Source organism: Manacus candei, unplaced genomic scaffold (genome assembly GCF_025592945.1).
Source record: "Manacus candei isolate 608988 ecotype Guabito, Panama unplaced genomic scaffold, ASM2559294v1 h1tg000018l, whole genome shotgun sequence".
NCBI lineage: Eukaryota > Metazoa > Chordata > Aves > Passeriformes > Pipridae > Manacus > Manacus candei.
The window spans coordinates 3,867,827-3,883,370 of record NW_026138066.1 but is presented as its reverse complement, the minus strand read 5'-3'; the positions used below and the strand labels follow the sequence as shown (position 1 = coordinate 3,883,370).

The 15,544-nt window shown below is 42.2% G+C and overlaps 1 protein-coding gene across 6 annotated transcripts; it reads left to right on the top strand.

Moving 5' to 3' along the window:
* The first annotated feature begins 80 nt into the window (after positions 1-80).
* STRA8 (stimulated by retinoic acid 8) lies at positions 81-15,447 on the top strand. 6 transcript variants are annotated; one of them, XM_051784287.1, is made up of 9 exons: positions 81-135; positions 688-885; positions 2,584-2,659; positions 4,090-4,174; positions 4,566-4,718; positions 7,790-8,072; positions 9,307-9,383; positions 11,042-11,153; positions 14,632-15,447. In XM_051784287.1, the coding sequence occupies exons 2-9, from the start codon at positions 778-780 to the stop codon at positions 14,704-14,706; spliced, it is 969 nt and encodes a 322-aa protein (XP_051640247.1). In that variant the 5' UTR covers positions 81-135; positions 688-777; the 3' UTR covers positions 14,707-15,447. The 6 variants fall into 6 exon arrangements, 5 of the variants coding, with proteins under 5 accessions (XP_051640247.1, XP_051640246.1, XP_051640250.1 ...); XR_007904031.1 differs by lacking the exon at positions 81-135 and adding an exon at positions 14,141-14,311 and having other exon boundaries at positions 307-885; XM_051784286.1 differs by lacking the exon at positions 81-135 and adding an exon at positions 307-436.
* Positions 15,448-15,544: the final 97 nt, after the last annotated feature.

The following is a 15,544-nucleotide window of genomic DNA, read 5'->3' as shown; positions in this document are numbered from 1 at the left end:
GGGCGGCACCGAGGGACACACCCGTCCCTGCAGAGTCCGGCGGCGCCTTGCGGGCTTCCCCCGGCCGGCCTGTCCCCTCCCGGCTGCGGAAGGAACAGCAGGGGCGGGCCTTCTTACCCCTAGGCTGTACTTGCGGTCGGTAGCGGGGCAGCGGGCATTGGCCTTCCAGTGGCAGGCCGGGAAGGGCTTTCCAGACGGGCGCCTCAGGCTCTGTCAGGCCGGCGGGGCAGCTGCAGCAGGCCTGGCTGCGCCTGGATCTGGCCCTCCTGTGCAAGTGTATGTCTGATATCGTTGCCTGCACAAATGTCACAGTTAATTGGGGAAAAAAATCCAATGTTGTAAAGAAGTCTGTCACTTAGTAACATCTGTGGAAGGAGAGGAGTCAGTGTGAAGCCGAGCCCTGGATATTTGATGGAAACGGGGAAGTGTGCAGGAGGTGGGAGGCTAGCTTAAGCTGTGTTGCAGTTTATTATTAGTGTTTTAGTAAGTACTTAACAGGCAGGGATCTGTCAGGCAAAGAGAATATTTCAAACTCCTTGATTTTCTACACAAAGATGAGCTGGAATGCCCTTGTCAATCAGCCACATATTTTTCTTTGTTTGTTTTGGTCTGACCACTATGCAGGCTGTAAGATTTCTTTTTCTTCACTTAGATATTTATTCAGTATAAATAAATGTTGCATTGCAGCTTTCGGCAGAGACAGCTGGAGACTGTAGGAAGATACATGCCAGAGTGAGTCTCAATCCCCTGACACACCTGTAAGAGGTAGAACACTGTATGGCAAAGCAGCACTTGCCACAGGCACACCACCGGGTTCCTCTGGCAAGACTCTTCAGCAGCTTGCGGGGAAGAGTTTTTTCCCAGTCAGACAACTGTGCCTCAAAGGTGCGGAGCAGCAACTACTTCCCTATCCATCACTGTAATACATAAGCATGTTCAAACTTAACCAGGTTTAGGTTAAATTTATGAGGATGACCACTGTATCTTAGTGGGTGCTGGTGTGTGTGTAACTTCACTATATGCACCTTTCCTGGATCTCTTTAAAGCTGCCAACTCAGCATAAGCAAGTTGTTCAGTTTGTAGTTTCTGGGTCATGGGTTTATCATGTGCTTTGTCTGCACTATTCTTACAGGCTTTTTTGCTGCATTTTTCTAGCTTTGCGTTTTCTTTTATAGTGTTTTGGAAACAAACCAAGGGATCTCATGATGGAGTTATCTTGATTTCACAGCATTTTGCTCTGAAATCAGAATAGTGAGTTTAGGGACAGAAGAAGTTAGAGGGGAGGGAGAAATTCATTCAGCCTTATGAGGCTCTGTCTTCAAGACACTCTGGAAAAATAAGATCAGGAAAAAAAAACCACTGGTACTGTTTCTTTGTCTCTTCTAAACAAAGAAACTATTTAATCAAAATTGTTTATAAAGATGAAATTTACTCAAAATACTACTGAACAGATTGATATTGCTATGCTGGAGGCAGAGAAATAAACATCAGGAGTCTTTTCTCAACCCTGCCACCAATTCATTTGGTTACATTGTTGTTTGGTTACATTTTCCAGTTTGAAAAATGGAGAGGGCAGTGATTGTTTAGGACAGGAATTGTCCTTGTACAGGGCTATGAACATGCCAAATACTTCTATATGAGGCTTGTGCCTGCTCAGGCCCTTAGCTCTCATGTAGGTTGAGGTAAGAGTTTGGTTTCCCATGTTCTGAGCAAGATGCAAGTTAAGCTGAAGTCATCATGATCTCAGAAGCCAAAACTAAACTACTACTTCCTTTGCCTAGTCTAAGGAGACTATGTTCACATGCCAATTCTTAAAATTGCTTTTTCATAGTATCATGTGCCGCTTGTGCGACATCAGGGGGTCGAGGAAGTTTAATATCTTGAAAAAGCCTAAATACAGAAGGTCACTTGTATCCTTAGTGTTTAGTGTCTTGCTAAAATATCTGTCGTGAAAGCTCTGCAAGGTAGACATCCCATGTAAGGTGATCATGGATGGTCTCACCACACACATAAATCTTCAAATATTTTGGAGATGTGTATGTTTAAATGCACTGGTCGTATGTTTTCAGTTATGTCTCGTATAAATGATGGGGTGATGTGCAGCACTGAAGTTATTCCAGTTTACATCAGCTGAGAGTAGAGCATGGCAAAGGCTTCTCCTAGCAAAATTCTCACAGGAAATCATTACTAAAATCTTATACCTTAAGTTGGTAGGCATCCAACAAGGATTCACAGCATGGTATTTCTGGACATGCTCCAAGAAGAGAATGATCCAAAAAAGACCATTTGCTGACGAAAAAAGATCAGAGTTAAGTAGCAAATGTCTTTGAGACTGGGTGTGATGTGTATGTATTGCATAATATATACAAATATTTATATTCTATGTTGAAGTTTATTATGTTATTATTTTCCCTTTTCATATGTATAAGGGTAGCTGGTGAAACAACATCATTTTTTTCTCAGAGACATGGAAATTACTGAAGGTCAAAATGAAGGAAAAGTGAAGAAAAAAATCAAGGCATTTTCAAACATGAATCTAGTTAGAGCAGAGAATAATCAGTTCTGTTTTCTTCTTATGTTTAGTATCAGGTTTTGCGTAAGGCTAAGACATCTATCCAGAAGTTGGAGCAAACCTTGTGTTCTTTGCTGAAGATGAAAGGTAACTATGCGAGTATTTGCTTGGACAAAGTGCCTGCACTTGGTCTTTATGTATTTGTTAAACAGAGACAGATAGGTGCACAGCTGAGCATCACAGACAACTGTGGCTTTAGTTGTAGCTATAAGCAAGGGATAGCGAAAAGTCTATCAACCCACTAAGCACTGCATCTCGGAAATCCCCCTCTAACTCAGTGTTTCCTACTCCCTCCCCAGCCTAGGTGCAGAAAGGAAACACGTATTTCCTGCTATGCCATGGCAGCAGGCCTGAGTGCCCTTGCCACGCTGCTGCCGATTTGCCCCCAGCAGGTGTGGCCTGGTGTGGGTCCCCATGCTGGATCCTTAGGCTCTCACTAAGGAGCCTCACTCACTGTGGGAGCATGTGTGCTCCTCCTGGCCGCAGCAATGTGGTGCAGTGCGAGTCGCAGCCGTCAGGAGCACCCAGCGGTGTGAGAGCTTGAACTGCAGGCTCTGGTGTGAGGTAGGATTTCCTAGTGTAGGGAATGGAAGCCTCTGATTAAGAGTTTACTCTGATAAAATTGGCTAAGAGAGATGGTACAGTTTTGTTTTCTTTCCGCTTGATGGGTCATCTTCATGCCCTCCTCTGTCACAGCCTGTGACACGCGGGTCAGCATGTGCTGTCAGCAGCTGAGGCAGCTCCTGCTGTGGGGCTTCACACCCTCACCAATGAGCCTTCTGTTTACTGATGCTGGCCACTGCCTCCACTGGCAGCAAGTAGGACTAAGGGCTTATAGGGTAGAGGCTTTGGACATAATTTTTTGTCCCTTCAAGTGTCCAAATTCTTGTCAGCTAGAAGAAAAAAATTGCTGTTTATGCAACTTGCACCTCTAATAATTTACATCAATTGGAAGTCTCAGTGCTTACAATGAACAGTCTTATCTGAAACCACATCTTTGGATGACCCGTAAAAGTCAGTCATAGGTAGAAAGAGTATTTTGACAGAGCAAAACTGAAGAGATCACAAGTGGTGAGGCTGGCCAAGCGGAGCTTGGAGGCAAGCTTCCCCTTGTATTGACTTGCATATATGTAAAATTCATACTGCTTGTGGTAATCACAGCTTGGATGTCAGGGTTTTTTACATGCAATTCGTTCATTATATGGTAATCACAAAATACTGTATTGACTAGTGCATGCCTGAACTTTGATTTGCTTGTTGTTTTCACCATCAGTTCTGTCAGATCAGTGTTAGGAACAAGGCATTTATTCTAAGTTCCTCAGTGTTCATAACCTCCCAATGATGCTAGTCACATTGTAGGAGAGGCAGAGATTTCTTCTTTCACATTATTTTCCCTCATGAAAAGCTCTGGCTCATGAAGAACCAGTTATTGAAAATACTCTGTTTGGTCGAGGCTGAGGGTGAGTGAGAAGCCAAAAGTGCCACTGATGTAACAGTAACCTTTCTGCTGACAACAGAGAGCTACAGTCTGGAGGATGGGAACCCATCCAGCTTGGAGGAAGTCAGGGAGGAATATGTCAAGAGGCAATTCAGCAATCACAGGTAAGGGCTTATACCAGTCAAGAAAAGATGATAATACTTTGCACTTGCTTCCATCCCAGCATCTTTGAACCTCTTTGTCATTGTTACTGTATTTCCAAGCAGAGGTCTTTCATCATGAGAAAAGGATGAAGAGATTTCCCCTGGACCCCTGTAATCCCATGTAGTACACAAACATTCTAAGCATGTTGTTGGTCTCATTTCCAGTCAGTGCTTTTATTTTCTTTCCCTTCTATATAGCTGATCTCCACCAAGGACTTCTCATTCTCCTGCAAAGCAAAAGAAGGAGGGAAAAGCTGGCTTGGGAAGAATAGCCCTGGACTCTGGAGTGACCATGACAGAGGTCCAGTTAAGAAATTGTTCATGTAGCTTTTTTCTTTTGTGTTCTTTCCAGCATTACCTCAGCCTCAGAAGACGTGAGTGAAAGTGACTCTGCCATCTGGTATTTGATTCAAGAATGTGAAAAACAAACACTGGAAGAAGATGGGAAGCCAGAACTGATCCAGTTTTCAGACACTTCTTCCCCAGATCTAGTGGAATTTGAACGGTAAGTGCACCCCACGTTGCCTTCAGTTTTTCAACTTGGTTGTATTAACACTGTGCATTGAGTCTCTGCTGTTCATACAGCCCTGCTGGAGCCTGAATCTGCCTTGCAGAAGACTTGTGCCAGCAACTTTGGCCCTGCTGGTGATGGAGTTGATCACTTCCCAAGTCCTTTACCTGTGACTTGCATGTGAATGAACTCTCAGCATCACAGCAGTCCCCAGCTTTCAGGCCCTGGTAAATCCCTGAGGATTTTTCACCCCTTCTCAAGAAAAAGAAGAAAATTTCTTTCAACTGTTTCAGTCCCTGTGTGGCCACACTTTACCACTGTCCATATGACTTTCAGAGTACAATGGAACATTCTTGCTAACAGTAGTGCTTTAACAGGCAAGCTCAGGTGAAATAGGAGGTTATTAATCCAGGATGATTTATGCAGGTGTGTGTCCCTGTTTGTTTGTGGTATCAGTACCCCCATAAAGTTGTATCCCTGCAATGGGGCTAGATTTTAGGAATGTAGGAATTGCTGCACCAGATGAAATTGTCAAGAGTCTAGCTGTATGTGTTCTAGGGAGGTACAGGAACCAGAGGCAGAGCATACTTTCCCCTACAGTGATGCTCATCCTACCTCTAATAGCGTTGTTATGAGAAGCTTGAACACTGTTGCCCCTTCCCAAAATAGACCCTTAGCTGTTTGCAGCTTGGAATACTTTTTTAGTGGGATCAGAGCAGGCTAAGGCTGCATTCAACTAAGGAAGATCTAGTTGTTCTCAGCCTGCAGGGTGCAGAATAGTGGTGGTCTGGAAGATACCAGAAACCATTCCTCAGAATGTCTGCAAAACTGGGGAGGAGGGGAACCTAAACTCTTGCATGTGTGTTACACTTATAACTAGTGGGTGTGAGTCCATAACCCCCTCTAGGATCAGCTCCCTAAGTGCCTGATGCAGGACCTAAAAATCAAAGACCACTGTTCTCATGTCAGTGATCCATTATTTTAGCCAGAGATTGTAATGGTTTTTTCAAAGTTATTAATATCTTAAAACTGAGTTTGTCATACACCACATTCTTCCCCTTCCCCTAGTCAGACAGCACTAGGAGGTTTTATCTTGCTTTTCCAACAGGATGATTATTTGATTGTAAAGATATGAGAAATAGATGAATGTGTAATCTATCCTGTACCATCAAGCAGTCAAGTTCACCCTAACCATTCCAGAGTTAAGAACATGCAGTGCAGAAGAATCCACATCTGGCATCCTCTTCCGCAGCATCGCCACCATAAACAAACACTTCCGCAGTTCCTTTTCTTTTGCTTCAAACTGCTGCTTATTTCTAAAATTCCCTTGGATCCTCACCGTGTTTTTCATCAAATGGAGCCTGCAGCTGTGCCAGCAGATGGCACCAGCCTCCCACTACGGCTCCTTTTTTCGCTCCTGTGAGAATCGGAGGTGCCTGTAGTAAGGTATCGTTTACAAGACCTTGAAATGTGCTGAATCAAGATTTTCAGGGTTAGAAAGCTCTGCTTCCTCAAAGGCTGCATGACAGAGCTGTAAACACCTGACTTTCCCATTCTTCACTGACAAGGTAGACCAGGGCCTGTACTGTGTGAACTCTGGCTCTTACCCTGTAGTCTTATGGCATGTTGCATTTGGTCCATAGCTAATTCTTGTCAAAAAACAATCTTTTATAACAGGCATAAAACGACAGGGACTCTTCAGCAAAGAAAATAGCAGTCTTTTGGTGATTGTTTAATCACATTATTTGGGCAGCATCAGAAATGCTTTGAGCTTCAACAGGCTGAGTTTTCTCCCCATGTCCACCAGCAGGAGCTACATTGGTAGGACTGCATGGTACTCTGTCCGGTGCAAAATGTGTCCGGTGCAAAACTCTTTCCAGTTGGGAAGGAAATAGTTGAGTTCTGCTTCAAGCTTAATTTCTTTAGCAGAGCAGTCTAATGGTGATTCATATTCTTCTGCCTGAGAAACTCCAGATCCTTTGTTTGGAGCTGGATATCCAGAAACCTTAATGAGTGAAATACCTTACATGAGAACGCTTATTCCCCTTCCAGTATTTTGTCTCCAAACAATGGTGAACAATACTCCAGAGTATGGAAACGAGTTTAAACATGCTTATGTGTGTGTACAAAATTATCTTGTCAATACTGGATTGCTGGAACAAATATTTAAAAATAGTAAAGAAAAGACTAAACTCTTTTGAGTTACTTTATCATGCAATACTGTTCAGTTAATCAGGAAACGTGCTCATTTGTGAATCCTTTTGAGCCCAAATGTAGTAAAAATGCCTGCTGTTTATAGAACTCTTGTTTGTACTCCTTTGATTTTGTTATTTTCCTTTGAGAAGCTCTAAGCATTTAATTAATGTAAAATAACCTTCAGTGTTGCTTTCTGAAGGAGACATTATTATCCTTGGTTCACTGTGCCACACAGTGCTAACAGTACAAGCAGGCTTGTTCTGAGATTAAGTGACTGGGTTGAAATTATGACACTTACGTTCCACTACCAGTTTCACTACAGACTGCTTAGAATTCAGTCTTAGGGATGCATTTCCTCAGATGTAAAATGCAGGAAATTTAGCTCCCATGCTTAAGTCAGAGCATCCAGACCTGGGGTGGTCTCCTTCTGTCTGCATGTACAAGTACCTGACACCTCAGACAGGGCTTTAAAGTGTAGCGCAACGCCAGTAAATGTCTAAAAAGTGACTTGCAGTGCAAAAGGCTCAGAATACAAAGGCAAGTAGCTGAAAATTGATTAAACTCCAGAATGAGGTCTGCCTGTGCAACGAGTACAACCTGCAGTGCCTGGAGCTTTTGTTGTGAGGCAGTCCTGCTGAAGCTGTGGCTGGAGCCTGTTTTTTGCAGATGAAATCTTGGCAGAACAGAGTTGCTAAAATCTTCAAATGGTGTTGGGCAATCTTCAATAATTGTATGAAGTCTTAGAGGGGGGAGTCAGTGAAGCAGCTACGAATCAGAGCTACTCCTACTACCCACTCTCCTGCTGATTTTCAGTAGATGGCTGCCTCATAGCCTGCTCTTAAGAGATGCTCCCTTTCCTTTCATTCCAGATACCTGTATTTTTATAAGCATACAATGGACCTGCTGATAGAGCATGGAATTGTTTGCACTGGAGAAGTGCCTCTTCCTGAGGTCTCCACAGCTATTTCCCATTTCTGGCAAGAGCTTTCTGAAGAAAGCAGGGACAGCATCTTGCAGTACTGTAGTCAGAGAGATTTCCTCGTGGATTCCAAGGCTTCTGGCCAAGAGGCTGCATGCACTGAAGGGAGCGTGAGGGACAGCGGAGGTAACAGTGAGGAAGCCAGTGGTTCCTCAGTCTCCACACCAGAGGAAGTAAGTGCTCAGTAACATACATAGTCTGCCTCTGAAACTCCAAGCCTTCAGATACTAATTGGCTCTGCAGCTTTTAATTGAAAACATACAGTAGTTGTGACTAAGCTTTCTCAAGACCACCTGAATGCATAAGTGGAGACAATAAGCAGTCTTTGAGTAAATGTCTGCACCAACTTTTCTCTTGATAAGATACATAGCAAGCTATAGGAGTGCAGTGGTAGTAATCCTGTGCTGAGCAACAGTTAAATTTACTCATAATTTGCTCCAGGGACAGGGAGCAAGAACAAGAGTTCCTGTGCTCTGCAAACTCTCTGAGAAGCACAGAAGATCCAAATTCAGAAGGAATACCCAGTTTGCCAAACCTGCTGTGTTTTGGGTTGGGTGGGGTTTTTCCATCAAAGCACTTGGTAGCAAAGAGACCAGTTCAAGTGGTACAGGGCCAATGACTGCCTGTACCATGCACCTCTGCAGAGCCAAGAAGTCAGTGATTGAGTAGACCATGGCATTTGTTAAGAGATTGATGACATGGATTAAATAACCGCTAATTCTTTAGAAATGGTTCCTGGAGCAGATTGCTGAAGCAACTAGCTGCTCAAAGAGATATGTGTCATTTTATCAACTGCAACAGAGGGACAGATGTCTACCTTTAGCATATAAGGAAATTGCATTGATAAGTTCTTTTTGAGTCACAGGACACAACTCATATTGCTCGTCGCCTTAGGAAATGTCATGGGGATGTTACATGTACAGCACTTTCTGGCACAGAAAATGTGTGAACTGCATTATGGCAGAGTGAACTAATGAGCTTATTAGTCTGTCACAGGGAGCATCTAAACTCCTTTGTGAAATAGAATCAGATTTGGAGAGACTGGCTGGTACAGCTGAGATCTCCAGCCATAAGCAGCGGTCCATGGTCAAGCCTCAAAAGCACTGATACAATTCATGGGGTTTACTGATTTTTTTGGGGAGATGTAATATTAAGTCTAATTCCAAGAGGTTGAAGCACAGGCTTAAGGGAATGGACCTTCACCTTGTGTTCTTAGTCATGAAATACAGTTATTCCTTATTATTCCTGTCTCCACAAAACCTCTTGGTTTACTCTAGCTGTAAACATACCTATTAAATATAAAGAAAGAATATCATGTTTTTAAAGACTTTACTATTAAAAATTATGCCCTAGGTAAAAGTTTTAGGTGGCTGGATATGTTGACATCTGAAGTGATTTCTCTGCTAGGTAATGTTTGAAGATGCATTTGATGTTGCTGCTGGTTTCCTTGACAGAAGCAAGACTCAGGGAATGTCTAGCCAGAGGTAAATTACAAAATTACCCCTTTTGGTAGACACAGTAAGTTAACAGCCCACTGTCAATACTTCACAGCAAGTATTCTGTGGAGTAAGACAATAGCCTACCTCTCTTTTTTGTGCCTAATTTTTAGTAAATGGTTAGAATAGCAGCCTCCAGCAACTGTGCTCACAATAATACTTCCTTTTAAGGTGAAAAAGTGAAATGACTAATGGTCATTTAAAGCAGAATCAGTATGAATCACTTATTAAGAGCAGCCTGTCACTTCAGGATAACTGGGGCCCTTCTGATTTTATTCACCACTCTGCATAGCTTTCCATTTTTTCAAGTTACAGTACTTTGTAATGTTTTCTTTTTCACTCTCTCACCAGATCTGTGAGGACCATGAGGCATTCCCTGCATAGATCAGCTAATCATAAACTGTACTCTTATTTAATGAGACAAAAATGATAATTTTTTAACATTTTCTCCCTTAGCTTTTTCAAGTACCCTAATTCAGTCACAAAGAGGCGATTAGGTTCAAGTGTGGTTGACCTGAACAGTAACACCAAAGAAACACAGGGCCTATTAAATAATATCTCTTTCCTCTTCAGGTCAGATGAGTTACCGTGAAGAGAACATGTCAAATACAAAGCTGGCACTGTCTTTGATTTTTCCCAGTAGACCAAAGAAAGAAAATGGTTGCTTTCTTCAAGAGGAAAATCACTTTATGACTCGTCTTTTGTGTATTCTTGCTACTTAGTCTTTGTTAGGATTGTTTCTCTTTGCAAATAGTGTTTTTAATCTGTGAGGGGTTTAATTCCGTTTTCTACTTATATTTCTACATTTAGAGTGCTCTTTAGTCTGAATCTCTTTCTTTCACCACCGTTCCAGATTGCACTTTCAGAAGAGAATGAATTAAAATAAGGTTGTTTGGGCTGTTGATCAGAATATACATGAATGGATAAAAAAGCTTAACAAACATTTATCTATTAAATAACATTTATTAGGTCACAACTGCCGTTTGCATTTTAAATAAGATTAAATATTCCTTAATACTGCAATGTGTTGCCATCATCTTTACAGTCTGTTTTAGGTCCCAAATCATATTAGTATTTCAATAGTCAACATTTATCCTGTTCCCTCCCTTGTAATTCTGGACAGAGGTGTGATGGCAGAACTTTGTAAAATCCCAGGAAGAATATAGAGGTAAGGTCCAGAATGAATAGCTTAGCTTTTTGCCACAGTTACCTGAGTACAAACCTACATGTCATTTCATCACCACAGGTTACTTCATTCACTGAAAAATTTTACAAAAGAAGTTCTGAACAACCCTACAAAATACACTACCCAATAACCATAGTTGCTCTCTGTTTTAATGGATATATACTTTCCCCCAAAACAATGTTACTAAAGCTGTCATGTATCAGTGGATCTATTTGTTGTGACACTGGTTTCTTGAATTGCTGTTCTCTGTTCTTGCATGTTGTCCTTGCATTTGTTAGATAGTATCTCATGAATGCATCCACCACCACTCCTCTCTGCCTTGCTTGGCTATTGTCTTTAACATCGGAATCATCTTGAAAACAATTTGAATTTTTTTTTTAATTTATAAGTAAAATGTGGAGGAGAGAAAGTAAAGAGAAGGGAACAGGAAATTAAATACACTATCTGGTTCTATTTTCAGTTCAGCAATTGCAAGCTGCAATTCTGATAATCCAGAGGATCACCACAGACTCTATCTGCTGGTCACTGACTTCCTAAAACGCCTCTTCTTTGCTAATACACAGTTTTTCCAGGTAAGCCTTGCCAAAGGATTCCTTATAGAAGGAGCAATGTATTTCTGTCAGTATCAGAAAGGGATTTCTGTATTCTGTGCTTCTGATCATATTGTCCAGAATGATTACAAATAAGAACTTGGGGTTCATCACTTCAGATGTGTCAGTAGGATTGCCTTTGTAAGAAGCAAAGTGTGAGAGGTTATTATTGCTTTGAATATTATTCAAAATGGCAAATGACATGAGGAATTTTAAATTTTTTTTTTATTATTTTTTGCATGAAAGTTCCTTGTGGAAAAGCTTGAGTGATCTCCTCTGAGCAGGCAAAGCTCACTTTGCAGTTCTCCATTAACCCCCAGCTGCTTCATTCTGAGTTCAGTATGACCCACCTTCATCTGGGTGCCAGGTTCCCTACCCTAAGACCTCTACTGGCAGGCCTTAGGAGCAGGATATCTGTGTTCTTGAGAGAGCTGATAAGCAGTTCCTGAACTGCCTCTTGACTTCAGCCTACTGTTGCAGGTTTGCTGAGCCAACAAGTCCTTGTGTTTGCAGCATTCTTCCTCCCGTTCTTATCTTCCTGCCAAGGAGGTGGCTCAGAGCTTGCACGTGGGTGAAGAACCAAAAGATATCCCTCAGCCAGAGCATGCTTGTTTTGGTTCAGAGTCAACTGTGCCTCCACAGTAGCCGTTGGTTTGCTAGTTTCTATTGCCTAGCTCCCACCCAATCTCTGGTACTTGAACAGATGCTCCTTTGAATGAAAATAGAGGGTTTGTGATGAGGGATAGTTGTAACAGAAAACAAAGCAAAAACTTGTGCTGCACCACTATCTGAATCTACAGTGACTGCTGAGTGCCATTTAGTTCCACCATCTCAGGGAGACAGTAGCACTAGATGAGGTATAGAGAATGCCAGCAGGCACAGCAAAGACATTGAACAGGAACTTTAGAGTAGGACTTTTCTACAAAAAAAAGACTGAGGGGTACTGCAAGACCGTTTTGTTCCTGCATGGTGTGGATTTGGTACACAGAATGATTATTCATTGTGTCTAACACCAGAAGAACTAGAAAGCACACAATAAAATGAACAAGCAACATGTTAAAAACACTTACATTTACAAGTTACCAGATTTAATTCCAGGGGCATCAATCCATGGGCAATTGCTAAATCTGAAGGTCCAAATACAACTTCCAGCTCAGGAGGCCCTCACAGCAGCTTGCTGTAATGTAGGAGCCTATATTGTGAAACAGAGCACACTGTGTGTGCAGTCCTTGCACTTTTTGTCTAAACTTCCGCTCCTGGTCATTGTCAGAGACCAGGCACTGGTCTACGCAGCTCTTTGGTCTGTGAATTTCTATGTTCTGCATAAGGGCAGAGCTCTTCTTGTGTTTATGTAAATGACCATGAACTGAGCAGGCCTAGAAAACAAAGAAAAGCTTTAGGCAAGATATGGTATTTTCCAGTTTTAAATTTCTTTTGTGAGTGTCATGCCTGGCATGGTCTCCTTTTGTCCTTCTCCTTGGTGCTGCATCATTGAGCCCAAGTCCATCTCACAGCTCCCAGATGAGGTGGTATGGGAAGAGGTAGTGTCTCTTTCAAGGCACATTTAAAATAAGACTAGGAGAATGGGAGCAATGGGAAGACAGGCAGCAAAAGAACCCAAAGTACTGCAAATTGGCAGTTGACTGTACTCTGTGGGTCCAAAAGGAAATAAAAGGCTGCACACACTTCTTTCATGCAGGAACTTTTAGTTGTCTGTGATAAGACAACAAAAAGGGAGTTTGAGCGGAAATCACCAAGGCTAAATAATGTGAAGGTCACGATCTGTTTTAATTTAGACTGCAGTACAGCACATCTAGACAGTGCTGCCAAGAGGCAAAAAAAAAAATGACTGACAAGATATTTTTTGTTTTGAGAGCAGAAATTTGGATCCATCTCAAAGCAAACAGATTGAGACAGTTATGAAAGTGGTTGCAGAGCAGGGATAGAAGATGTTCCAGCTAGCTTGAAACACACCAACTCAGGCAGCAGCAGAGAGATCAGTATAGGCTACTCACCTTGCCCCAGAATTTGGGCCGCTCAGAGCATCAGAGACTCCTGGACTTAACAGGGAAAGGAACCCGTCCTGCTTACCTTATGGGTATGACTGAACCCCTGCAGACCACTCCCCTTCCCTTGAAATGGTACCTGTGCTGGCGCTATGCTAGCCCAGGAGTTTGGACAGTGCTGGGATACATTATCTCAAGGTTAAAGTCACACACCTTGTAGAAGATACAGGGGTGGGTAGCAGGTACAGTAAGTACTAAAGTAAGGCGTGTGATGTGCATCCAACTGAAATACAAAAGGCAGCCTGTGGTCTCCTTTCCTTTCATCTGCAGAGCTGATGAGGTGATGGGGTTTATTGCTGGTCATTCATGCCAGTGCTATGTTATGCCATTTCTAGTAAACTTTACAGGTACAAAGTATTGCTGTTGGATTGTGTATGGTCACTGTTTTGTAGCCACAGAGCTACCGAGCACAGCTCCTCTTGAGCTGCTGCTCTGGCTCTCAAGGCTGCCAAGGGCATGCACCCCACTGGTATAAAAAACTTCAGAAGGACTTGCACAAGATAAGGGAGGCAATAATTTGGACAAGGAAAGGGAGAGCTCTTTAAAGGGTGGTGATGCAAAAATAAGAACAGGAGCATGCTTCCGTGGTACGTGATAGAGAAATATTTCTGAACTTGAGATTAGTTAAGCAATCTTGTCATCTTTCAAGAGCTGTTGTCTTAAGGTCACATCATAAGAGGAGCTTAGCAGCAAAGGCAGTAAAGAATTAATTTAGACTGAGGTCCAAAGGTTTTGCCTAAATGAAAGTCAGTGGGTTTTTTTCTAAATAGTACTGAGCACCTTTGTGTCTTCAAAGGAACGCTTTCTTTTAAAATTATGGATTTTAGATGAGTCACTTGACAAGCAAGTGGGATTTAGTGCTTCTTAAGCTATACATTTTTAAACAGCACCTATTTTTAAAAGCAGTCTTTCCCTAAAGAGTCCTGCATCAGTACAGAAGATGGACTAGAGGGACTGCAAGCATGAACACTTTCATCTTCCAGACTTTGATTTCTCAAGAGCCGCTTATTCTCTGTAAGCTGGTGAAAGAGAAGACCACTTCCTTCTGTTGCTAAAAGTGGAGCAAAGCCTGAAGTAGGTAGAAGTTAAGGCCTCAAGAAGCTCTCATATCTTCAGAGCCTGTTATGTGACACACTTGCTATCACAATCAGTAACAGCTGTCTAAATGACAGAGAGTGGAGCCTGGTGATTTCAAAAGGAAATTGGTTGAAAATCTGAGCCATTCTTCATCAGGCATCTCAGGCACTTGACAAGTGCTGGTTGCTGATTCAGAGAGGAGGGAGGGCTCACAGTACAGTAGCTGACACATCAGCTCTTAACCAAACCACTGTATATTTGAAACACAATCAACTCCACTGGTTTTTAATCCTGCTTGACTTGGGGGGGGCTTTCAGGAAGAAGATCTTCCATACGATTATGAGACTGTGATGCTGAGGTGCACTGAGACCTTCGATGATGAAGATTTCTAAACAGGACCTCTCTTTGCTAATGTTTTGCCAAGCAGTGTCAGGTACACCAGGCACGTGAAGAGGCTTCACCTCCTTCAGTGAAGCACCTCTCTGAGCAGTGCGTGGAGACACTGCGTTGAAGTGGTTTGTTACCATTGACTTCTCCTTCCCTCATTAGTACTTCTTGATATATCAGTTGAGTAATTTATACTTTTTAAAAGTCTTAAAGGTTTTAGCTATTTATTATATCTTAATAAATGTTTTTATCCATCACTATTTAATGTTAAATCTCGCCTCACAAATAAACTGAGGCATGTACAGTTAAGTGACCTTGCCTAGCATAACCTGTGGAAGAGCAGCAGAGAGGCCACATCAATGGCAGCCTGCACACTACCATAGGATGCAAGTCTCAAACTGCAACCTGTAAAAATCACCACCCTGACAGTGATTACTTTTCTGGTGCTGTTTTTTAGCCTGGGCTGACAAGGAAAGATGGATTTCCTCACAAAGAGTGGGATGAGGCTCTTCTGTCTCTTTATGAGGACAGCAGCAGTGGGCACCCACTCCCAAATCACCCAGAAAAGTGCAGGCACAATAATACACTTTGGATTATTTACTTTTGAAAAGTGTGTAAAGCTGAGTGATCAGCCCTGTGCTCTTCTTCCATATCTAATTCTTTGATGAGTAGTGCTGCTCAAATAGTGTCTTAGAATTAATGTGCTGTGAAAATGAATAAAATCCTTCACATCTCAGAGCTATCATTAAAGGCTATTCTGCAGACTTGAACAAATTGTGTTCTGATAGTGATTATGTTGAAGTCATGCTAACAGCCATCACAAACAGAAAGGATAGAAGTTTT

Bases quoted from the DNA above. Each gene is read 5' to 3' on its own strand.
- STRA8 (XM_051784287.1), top strand. From the start codon at position 778: ATGGCAAAGCAGCACTTGCCACAGGCACACCACCGGGTTCCTCTGGCA. The intron at 2,660-4,089 runs GTAACTATGCGA...TGCTGACAACAG, and splicing joins TTCTTTGCTGAAGATGAAAG to AGAGCTACAGTCTGGAGGAT. The intron at 11,154-14,631 runs GTAAGCCTTGCC...GGGGGCTTTCAG, and splicing joins CTAATACACAGTTTTTCCAG to GAAGAAGATCTTCCATACGA.